Genomic DNA, 10,499 nt, shown 5'->3' with positions numbered 1-10,499 from the left:
TACAATAGTTCAAGCCCTACTTGGTGTTAGCTGTGGTTTTCCTGGGGATGGGATGGGGGTGTCGGCATCAGAGGTTACAAAAGTTGCAGTGTGTGAACAACCTTTTTTCTCCCCCACTGCAAAACTTAGTCATATGCCCAAAGGGTATTTAAATACATGTTGATACTAAATTCTTTATTGCTAGTGGCGTTTTCAGTTACTTAGCATTCCAGGGGTGTTTTTGGTTTGCAACTTCGAGCATTTATATTTTAAATAATTTCTTACTTCATCCTTACTTCATGCTTAAAAGGACACAGAATTGTTTGAGAAAATAGTGTATGCCTGGGGTGTCCAACTTGACAACTTTCAGATCTGTGGACTTCAACTCCCAGAATTTTCCAGTCAGCCAAGTTTAAAAGTTGCCAGGTTTGGACAGTCCTGGTTTATCCTCTACAGAAAGAGTAGAGTTCCTGCATCTGTTTTAGCACCTGGGTTGAAAAAATTATTGGCCTTCCGGCCTCACGTGTCCCTAACCCTGGCAAACAAATTTTATGAAATTTCATTGCTGGAGACGAAATACGTTTCACTTTTTAAAAAAACAAACATTTTATCCATGAAATTTAACCACCAATCTAGTCCTAGCATCCTTTAGCATTTCAGTTGAAAAACATTTTGGCCTCAGGGCCATACGCACCCCTTATCCCAGCAACACAAATTTTCCGAATTGTCATTGCTAGAGACAAAAAATGGTTGATTTTTTAAAAAAGCAAACAAGTTGAAAAATATTTTGGCCACCAGTGACCCACATCTTGGGAAAACAATTTTTAGAATTGTCCCTGCGGACTAAATATGTTTGACTTTTTAAAAACACAAACAAGAACATATTATTCATGAAATTTAAACAAGAATCTTGTCTTGGTCTATGTTTTAGCATTTCGGTTGAAAAAATTTTGGCCTTGCTGCTGCACGCACCCATTATTTGAGCAAAATGAATGTTGCGAATTTTCATCGCTGGAGACGAAATATGTTTGACTTTTTATAATAGCAACCAAAACCATCTTTCCCATGAAATTTAACTACGAATTTGGTCCCGGAATCCCTTTTAGCATTTCAGTTGAAATTTTTTTTGTCCTTGCTGCTGCACGCACCTCTTATTCTACCACTACGATTTTATTCACAAATGCAGTAATTATTGACACTAATAATATTTGCTTCTGGCCACTCCGGGAATGTTAGGTATGAAATCTGAAATAAACCTGAAACATATTGGATCCTGAATGCCTCTATTGTTGCCATTGCCATCAGTAGGGGATGGTTAGGAGGAAAAAAGGATCCAGCATGGATTAATGTGGAAGCAGACACATGTGTAGGGAGCCCCCCTCCCCCCGAAAAAGAAAATCACCTGGGGAGCAGTATCCCCAAAATAAGAAAAAGGCTCCCTTGAAATAATAATCCTTTCGCAAACAGGGAAATCGCCCAAAGCAGCTTTTCGCAACAAGCCGAGTGCCTCAAAGATGCTCTTTTCAAGAGTCAACTGGACTTTCTTGTGTTTCTTTTGAAGACGTTTCGCTTCTTATCCAAGAAGCTTCTTCAGCTCTGACTGGATGGCGGGGAGTGGAAGGATTTATATTGCTTGAAGACAGATGATCATTTGCATTCCTTTAGAGTCATTGAAACCATTTTGGAGGTTTACCTCTGTGTCCTCAGGGTAACCTGAGAAGTGCAAATGTGTGTAGAGCCTCTGCAGGAAGTTGTCTGCCCCGTGTCCCTTCAATGTTGAAAACAGGCACACAGGCTATTGGGGATGGGTCTGTGCTGTCTGAATCTCAAACTGAAGCACAAATGGTTCCTGTAGTCTGCAATATTTTCTCAAAATCCATTCATGCTCTCTCACCATTCTAAGGGTGTTCATCCCAAAGTGCATAGCTAAATTTCTATGGAGATTCTCAGTCATCCAGGTCCTGGTTGTCCCAAAGGTGCTCTTTTCAGGAGGCAACTGAACTTTCTTGTGTTTCTTTTGAAGACGTTTCACTTCTCATCCAAGAAGCTTCTTCAGCTCTGACTGGATGACTGAGAATCTCCCTGCCGCGTGAGTCCCGGAGCGCAGGAGCCATCCAGCCTGTCTGCAGCACGGCTGGGATTTACACTGCTTCTGCTCAGGAAGCGGCGGCCGGCATGTGTCCAGTGCATGGCCGGGTCATCTGCAGAGACCACTGCTCGCTGAGGAGGCGAGCAAGGACACCCTGCAGCCACTTAGAAGGGGTCAGATCCAGATGCGCGGCCCTTCCCCGTCCTCTTCCAAGGAGAGGTGCTACAGGTAGCAATTCGAAGGAAGACGCACATTCTGGCTAGGGGAGATTTTAGAAGTTGGGCATCCGATTCCAAAGAAAAGTTACTCCTGTGAAAGAGATTGCAATCGAGAGCGCCTTTGACCATGTACTTGCCTTGACGTGCCAACCTTCCCCACTTCCTCCCCGAAGTATTTCTGAGGAAATTGGTTTTCAACCCACTCCTTTCTTTTAAAGCAAAAGCTTCCTGGAATGCGACTGCCCAAACCCCGAGCCTGTTTGGAGTTCAAATCTGCTTTGCAAGCCTCTGGTTTCCATCACAGTGAACCACTGTGAAAAACATCAAGGGCAAAGTGTTTCCATCGCCAAATTTGTGGCAGAAGTCCTGCCAGAAAATAAATCGCATGTTGTGTTAATAAGGGATCCTTGGCACACTGACACCCCTCCCACCCACTCACTCACCCCCCAAAAAACCCCAGGACCCAATCCAGTAGCTGACTCTGGAGCTATTTCTGGAGCTGTTTTCCACTCTATATTAATTGAATTTCAGCCTGCAGTCATTCAAAGCATAGAAGTGTGGCTAAAAGAAGACGCATCTCGGAGTAGGAGAGTGACCCCCTCTCAGCACATCCCCCAGTCCCCTCCTCACCTTTGAGAGTAGCCTGATGGTTGGTGGAGACAGAGGGCATTTTTGCATCACCAGTTGCATTGTTGTGGATGTAAGGCAGAATGAGGGGAGATGAAGGGTGCCACATCTACTCCTTTAAAATGTGGACTAGCTGCAGAGCTGATTTCCCCTCAGTAGCCCCTGATCAGAGAGAACCAGGAATGTACCTAGGTCTTGTGGCATTTGGTGCATAAAATCCCTTTGAGAGGCTCGTGCCAGGCAGAAAGTATGTTGTTCCATGCGCCTGCAATTTTTTGCAAAGTGGAATGGAAGGCACTGCAGCCACAGGGCTTTTCAAGATGGAGAACAAAGACTGGGAGGGCCTCATCTGGCATCTGAACTTTGTTAGGTATGTAGGGACACTGAAGAACAGAACAACGGCTACTGGAAGCAGCCCAGACTTGAGGAGGAGTGGACCCACCAAAGCATCCTGACCCAGGAGGCGCACTGGAAGGAATCACTGCAGAAACTAGATGCCCTCCAGCCTACATGGTGACCATAATCACTGCCACTGATGACCACCCTTGTACGTGGGAGGATAACTAACCCCACTGAGAGCAGAGATTGGGGGGGGGTGTAGGTAGGGGTTTGTACCAAATGTAGGACCTGTGGTTATTATCTTCCTCCCCTCCCCTCCCCCCCATGAATGTTCCTCCTTCAGCTGCACCCTGGGAGGTCAGCTGGGCTGAGAAAAGCAACTAGCCCAAGGTCTCCCCAGTCCTAGCTACCACCCCACCCGCCATCAGGGAACCTTCCTCAGAAATAGAAATGACATCCTTCCCCCACATTGCCATCTTGTGGGGACAATGGGAGTTGCAGACAGCCCCAGGGCAGAAAAGAGGGTACCAGGCTGTGCCCTCAAAACTCAGTGCTCCCCGATTTTGAATTGTGCAAACTGAGGAAAATAAGGGGACCCTGCAGCCCCACAAAGCAAAACAAAGGAGTTAGAGTCCACCAGCAGGATGGCACTGGACTTCAGTTGTTCTTGGCTGCACTTCAGGTGAGTGGAGCAACGAGTGGCAGTAACTCCATCCACACTCAGCTTCTAAGGCTGACCTGTAACTCTGTGAGAATCAGTTGGAGTCTGGCCCCAGATCCACTCGCCCTTTCAATTTTAGACTGAAGTGGAATTTCTCAGTGGGAAACAATCTGTGTGTGGCTCAATCATCTTTTGGCCCAAGTGGATGTTCTTCTTCGCTATACTGGGTGCTACTTAATGGGTAGACTTGCAAGTGAGGTGCTCGCTCCCCAGGTGCAGCCCCGGGGTCAACGCACAGATCATTTACACCCAGCTCCTGGCTGTGCAAGGGAGAGCAGAGCTTGGGGGATGGAGTTGCCAGGTTACTCAATGCCTTGATCAAGCTCATGGCTGATGACTTGATCTTGCACAACCTGGGTTTAAATCAGAGAACCTTAGGGCTTGAAGGGACCCTGAAGGTCTTCCAGTCAAGTTCCCTGCCCAAAGTAAGAATCTCATACTATCCTGGACAAATGGTTGTCCAATCTTTTATTGAAAACCTCCAGCAATGGAGCACCCACAACTCTGGGAGGTAAGCTGTTCCACTGATAAACCGTTCTGTCAGATTTCCCCAATGAGTTTCTATCCATTGCTTCTTGTTCAGGTGCTATGGAGAATAAGTCCACTCCCTCTTCCCTGTGACAGCTTTTTTTAAGTATTGGAGGATGGCTATTATGTCTCTCCTAAGCCTTCTCTTTGTTAGGCTAAGCATACCTAGTTCCATACCTGGGTTCCCTTGGCTGCTCATCACACAATTTAACCTCCAGACTCCTAGTCATCTTTGTAAAGCGTCACCTCCCTGACTCTGCCTGGAATTTTCCCACTGGCCAATTTGCTGCTCCCAGCAGTACAGATGGCATTCACATTGCTGAGAAAACAGTTGGTTCCTTCTTGGCCCTTTCCATCGACAGGAGAACGTTGATTTTCAGCCCCAAGATGCCCTGGAGGGCAGACCCAGATGACCCTGCTCACTCTGATCACCGGCCCAACACCCTGGCTGAGGAATCCTTCTGTGCAGGGATCCTGGAGTCAACGTAATATCTGAACATACAGATTAGGTGTTTCCTAGACTCACTGCAGCGTTAAGGGGGCTGGCCCTGTAGCCCTCTTGGTTACAATCTGTCCTCCTGGATCTTGTCATGCTATGATCGTGAAATTCTCACACAACCATCAGCATCTGACCATGAAGAATTTGGGGTACTGGTTGACCTGGATGAAGGTGAGCTTCATTTGTGTTTTATCAGCTTGAGTCCTATGCCGTTCCCCATGTGCACTAGGAAACCTTTGCTGCCCCCATCAACCCAGTCCTGGATGTGGCTGATAAAACATTTCTCTGGTGTGAGACCAACACTGGGAAGGTGAGGGAAGGACATACGGTTTAACCATCTGGCATTAGAATTCAACTTTGTATCCGCAACCCAGAGTGTGGCTCAGAAGGACTGCTTACCAAAAAAAGGTGGCCTCCCTTCCTGTATCACTAGCAATGGAGAACATGATGCTGGGTTGCTTGGAAAAGAGCCAGGAGAGAAAGATTCCATGTAAAGTCTATGGAGATTCTCAGCCATCCAGGTCATGGTTGTCCAAAAGTGCTTTTTCAAAAGGCAACTGGACTTCCTTTTTCCTTTCAAAGGAAGAGGGAACATCAAGGAATCTTTCACGAATCAATCACAACTGCATATTTAGCCTGTAAATTTGCCTGGAATAGACAAACTGTTCTGTAATATTCCAAAGTAATAATTTTTTCCCCAAACCACTATGCCTGTTACATTTTCTTTTCTTATTGGCAGAAATTGAGCGGCAGCATGTGTGTGCATGTTAGAATCCCCTCAGTTCTCCAAAGAAATTTTTGCACCAGCCTGTAATACCAACTCTGTTGTTCTAAATACAAGAAACCTGGGACAGGGATACTGCAGACTCTTATAAGCAGGGATATAAGTTTTATTGGATTTATTTTGGGTTAATGTTGTTATTGTTAGTTGCAAAGTCGTGTCTGACCCATCGCGACCCCCCATGGACAACATTCCTCCAGGCCTTCCTGTCCTCTGCCATCTTCTGGAGTCCATGGAAGCTCACGCCTGCTGCTTCAGGGACTCCATCCAGCCCCCTCCTTCTCTGTCGTCCCCTTCTTCTCTTGCCCTCCATCTTTCCCAGCATCAGGCTCTTCTCCAGGGAGTCCTTCCTTCTCATTCGGTGGCCAAAGTCCTTGAGTTTCCACTTCAGGATCTGGCCTTCTCAAGAGCAGTTAATGTTAAGATTTGTTAAAATTTCCTCTCCTAGAAACAGCTGCTGAAATCCAGCCACTTTTAGCCTTTCTCTATCCGAGCCTGCAGATCTAAAAGTGAAGACAGAAGATGGTTTTCTGGTACCTCCATGTCGCTCTCAATTGGCTCCCCAGCCATTTTAAACAGGAAGCTGTGCAGTCCAGTCTTCCTCGCAGCCAAATAGTCATTCACATAATGGTCCCCTACGTGAGCAGCCAGCTGGGGCTCCACCTTGGCACTGTGGAGGGCTTCCAGAAAAATCCTCCGGTCTGGCTTGGCAAACCCCACTTCTTCCGAGGTTAAGACAAACTGAAAATATTGTCGGAGGTTGCACCGGCTCAGAATCTCTTGTACCCTCCAGTCAGAGTTGGAGACCACTGCCATGCGGATACCCAGTTGCTGGCACCACTGGAGTATCTCAATGGCACCTGGGATTAGTTCCCAGTTCTTTGGGCTGCTATAATCCCGGTAGAGTTTTTCAGCAATGGGCCAGAGAACACCACTGTCATGAATTCCGGCAAGCTGGAAGGTCTCGAAGACAACCCCAAGCCACCACTGCTTGGAGCTGAGGCCCTGGCCCCAGCCATAGTTGGGGAAACGCTGGCTCTGGGATGTATGAGCTTGGGAAAAGGAGTGGTTGAGCACCTCAGCAGGGACCTGGAGGCCAAAGGCCTGGGCCTCGGCGGAATAACTCTGCCCCACGGGGACCCGGAGCCGAAGCAGGGTGTTCGTGACATCCCAGGTCAAAAGCCGAAGTCTCAGCATAACAGCTGCCTGCAGCATCAGAACAAAGAGAAAAGAAGGCCTCATCCTGCCCTGATTTCTCAGGGACTGAGCATATCTTGCTCAGCAAAGATTAGAACCAACCTGCAAATTATTGTGAGTTGCAGCACTTGATCAGATAACAGAACAGATAACGGAATTGGAAGGGACCTTGGAGATCTTCTAGTCCAACCCCTGCTCAAGCAGGAGGTCCTAAACTATTTGAGACAAATGGTTGTACAATCTCTTCTTGAAAACCACCAGTGATGGAGCACCCACAATCACTGGAGGCGAGCCATTCCATTGGTGAGATCACTGAGACCAGCTTCTTCACAAGTACCAAGGAAGCCCCTGTCCACATGGACGGAAGGAGCCCACGCTTGGCCCAGGGACTCAGCCCAAAGGCATCCTGAGTCTGGGCAATCCAGACTCAGAAGTCTCAAGAAGGGCATGACTTCACTGAAGCTAGTCCCACATGGGCAACCCAGCACAGTCTTAGAGTGAAAAAAAGATACAATTTTTAGGGCCCAAGGGAGAAACGCAGGCTGGTGACTACCCTCCTCTTCAAAAGAAATTAAAAATAAACCACTTTAATCATTCTCAGCAGAGCAGCATTTTTAAAAGTACAAGCAACGAAGGAGAAAAAGACCTCGAATTATAAGCTCCCTGTCCTTTCCCTGGACAGGAGTCAAGCAAACTCAGCAGCAGGCGGCGGTTGTGCAAGGCTTCTGGACTGGGGCCAGTTTCTAACAGGGCAGAGCTACAGAAATAAACAAGCTCAAGGGGATTCAATGCCTAGGCCAGGGGTAGGCAACCTCCGCTCTTTTATGACTCCTGGACTTCAACTCCCAGAATTCCTCAGCCAGCATGGCTAAGCATGGAAACCTCTCTCTTTCCCCTCAGCATGGCTGACTCGGGAATTCTGGGAGTTGAATTCCACCAGTCATAAAAGAGCCGAGGTTGCCTCACACACACACCCCCTTCAGCCTCAAGGCAACCAGGTCAGTTTCTGCGCTCGCTGGGCAAGAGAGACACAGTCGGAAAGGGGGACGGGGACGGGGGGGGGGGGCAGGAGCCGCGCAGGGGCCGCAATGCCGACCGGATCGCCTCTTTCACCCACGGGCGCCCCCGGGCCCTCCGCGCGGGGCTGGGACGTTTCCTTCCGTGCCTCCGGGCGCCCCGTGCAGCCCACGAAGCGAGCAGCCGCACTAGAAGACGCGGGCGCCCATCGGAAGGGAGGCGAGCTCGGCACCCCGACCCAGGGCTGCCGCAGGACGGGGAGGGGGCAGGGGGGGTCCCGGCCGCCAGGCCGCCGCTTTCACCGGACTGAAACCAAACCCCGAATTTGGGGGCCGCGGGGACTCAGGCGGCCCCTCCGCCAACTGCTGCGGCGGCGGCGGGGACGAGCCTCCGATGCCCCGGGAGGGAGGGGGGGGGAATCCGTGGATGGGCAGACAGGCTGCCCGGAGGCCCCCACGCGACCCGGTCACGCGCAGAAGAGGCTCGGGGGGGGGGCCCGGAAGGCCTGCTCGTGGCTTCGGGGGCAGCCACGGAACAGGGAGCGACGCCGGCAAACCCGCCCCTTCTCCCCCACCCGGGTCCCCAAGCAGGCGGCCGCTCTCAGGCGCATCCGACGGCCCACCCGCGCCCCTCCCCCACGACAGGCAGCGAGAAGCCCCTCCCGCCGCAGCCCCGAGGCTCCTTACCTGGCCTGCGCGGACCGGACTTCCGCCCTCCGGGGGGAACCCACGGACGCAACTGAAGGTTCCGCCCGGGAGAGCAGCCCGGCCCACACGCGCCTGCGCAAAGAGCCCTTTTGCAAAAATAGGCGGGAACACAAAAATATCTTCGCGTTTCGTTTCTGGCGGGTTCTTCGCTGGGCGGCTGTCCAGAAGCCCTTCGCTGCCCTCTCGCTTCTCCCCTGCCTTCCCCGGCTTCTGGGATTCGTTGCCTAGTTGAAACAGACAATCACAAGCCAAAACTTCCAGGAGAAAACAATAAGGTGACCAACTTTTTTACAATGAAAAGGAGGACACAAATAAATTGAAGAAAAAAATATCGTAAATAAAAGAAACATTTTATTCGTTGCAACAATAATACAGAATACATTATAATATGATAAATGCATAATAAAAAATATTTGTAAGAATAATATTTTATATTGTAATTATGCTTACATGCCTATTATTTAAATGAGTACTTTACCATTCAATTAATATTTTTTGTCAATGTATCATCTTCTAACAATATATTGGAAATATCTGAACAAGAAATATCCTTCATATTGAATTTTACGACAAGTGCTGTAGCTAGAGTATCAACATTCAATCTCGATTTCTCACTTTTCAAAAAATCATTAGCAATTGAAAAAACCCTTTCAACTGCTGCATTAGTTCCAGGACAGCACAACGTAAATTGAACAAGAATAAATAAATTTTCACATGGAATATGTTCATTTTTGAAATGGCTGAATATTTCCACCCATCTTTTATCAATTTCAACGTGTTTATTTTCCCATTGTATTAATTTTTCAGAATTTAAAAATACATTCAGTCTTCTAATTTCTTCAAAGAGACAATTGTCTATTTTAATGTCTGGCATTTCTTTAGCTAAAAACTCAACACAAGATTCAATATCTGTCCAATATACCGTACTTGCGATGAAGTCAAAAAACACCATTGAAAACTGTTATTTCCTGTGATGTTTGTTTCAGACCATTCCTCGATATATTGAAAACATGTTTGGCAAAAATTCTGCACTTCTTTGATAAACTTTTCCGTTATGCCTGCATTTGATTCCTCTAAGTCTGACCATTTTCTTTTTATAACTAAAGGAAGAAATTTTTCTTCAAATCGAGTTTTATATTGAAGGATAAAGTCATTCAAAATAAGACTGACTCCTGTAGCTGAAATGTGTTCACCTTCAATCTTTTGAATCGTTTTTTGAAAAATAGAAGCTTGATTATGTACAAAATACATTAATATCTCAGATATTTCATTATTGAAATACGGTTCCAGGATTTTAGAGCATTTGTCTAAACTTAAAAAATATGAACGGAGAGGCTCAAATAATTGTAGAACACACTTTATAGCAGGTGTTAGAGCAAGCCATCTAACTTTTGAATATCCTAAAAAAATTTTGTATTGAACATTCGCTTCTTCACAAAATTGTTTTAAAGTAGCCACACGAATGGTAAAACGACTAAAATACAAATAAATGGTTAGAGGTTAGGATTAGGGGTTAGGGGGTTAGGGTTGGGGTTGGGGTTTAGGGTTAGGGTTAGGGTTAGGGTTAGGGGTTAGGGTTAGGGTTAGGGTTAGGGGTTAGGGTTAGGGGTTAGGGTTAGGGTTAGGGGTTAGGGTTAGGGGTTGGGGTTAGGGTTAGGGGTTAGGGTTAGGGGTTAGGGTTAGGGGTTAGGGTTAGGGTTAGGGTTAGGGGTTAGGGTTAGGGTTAGGGTTAGGGTTAGGGTTAGGGTTAGGGTTGTTGTTAGGGTTAGGGTTAGGGTTAGGGTTAGGGTTAGGGTT

At 47.5% G+C, this 10,499-nt stretch overlaps 1 protein-coding gene across 1 annotated transcript; it reads right to left on the bottom strand.

Annotated features, from left to right (window-relative positions):
* Positions 1 to 6,188: 6,188 nt before the first annotated feature.
* On the bottom strand, positions 6,189 to 6,984 carry HDHD3 (haloacid dehalogenase like hydrolase domain containing 3). Its single transcript, XM_015812136.2, has one exon. The coding sequence runs from the start codon at positions 6,976 to 6,978 to the stop codon at positions 6,256 to 6,258; it is 723 nt and encodes a 240-aa protein (XP_015667622.2). The 5' UTR covers positions 6,979 to 6,984; the 3' UTR covers positions 6,189 to 6,255.
* Between the last annotated feature and the right edge of the window lie 3,515 nt (positions 6,985 to 10,499).

The sequence above is a fragment of the Protobothrops mucrosquamatus genome, unplaced genomic scaffold, assembly GCF_001527695.2.
Source record: "Protobothrops mucrosquamatus isolate PMUCROS unplaced genomic scaffold, P.Mucros_1.0 scaffold70, whole genome shotgun sequence".
Lineage (NCBI taxonomy): Eukaryota > Metazoa > Chordata > Lepidosauria > Squamata > Viperidae > Protobothrops > Protobothrops mucrosquamatus.
This window is presented reverse-complemented; position numbering and strand designations above follow the sequence as displayed.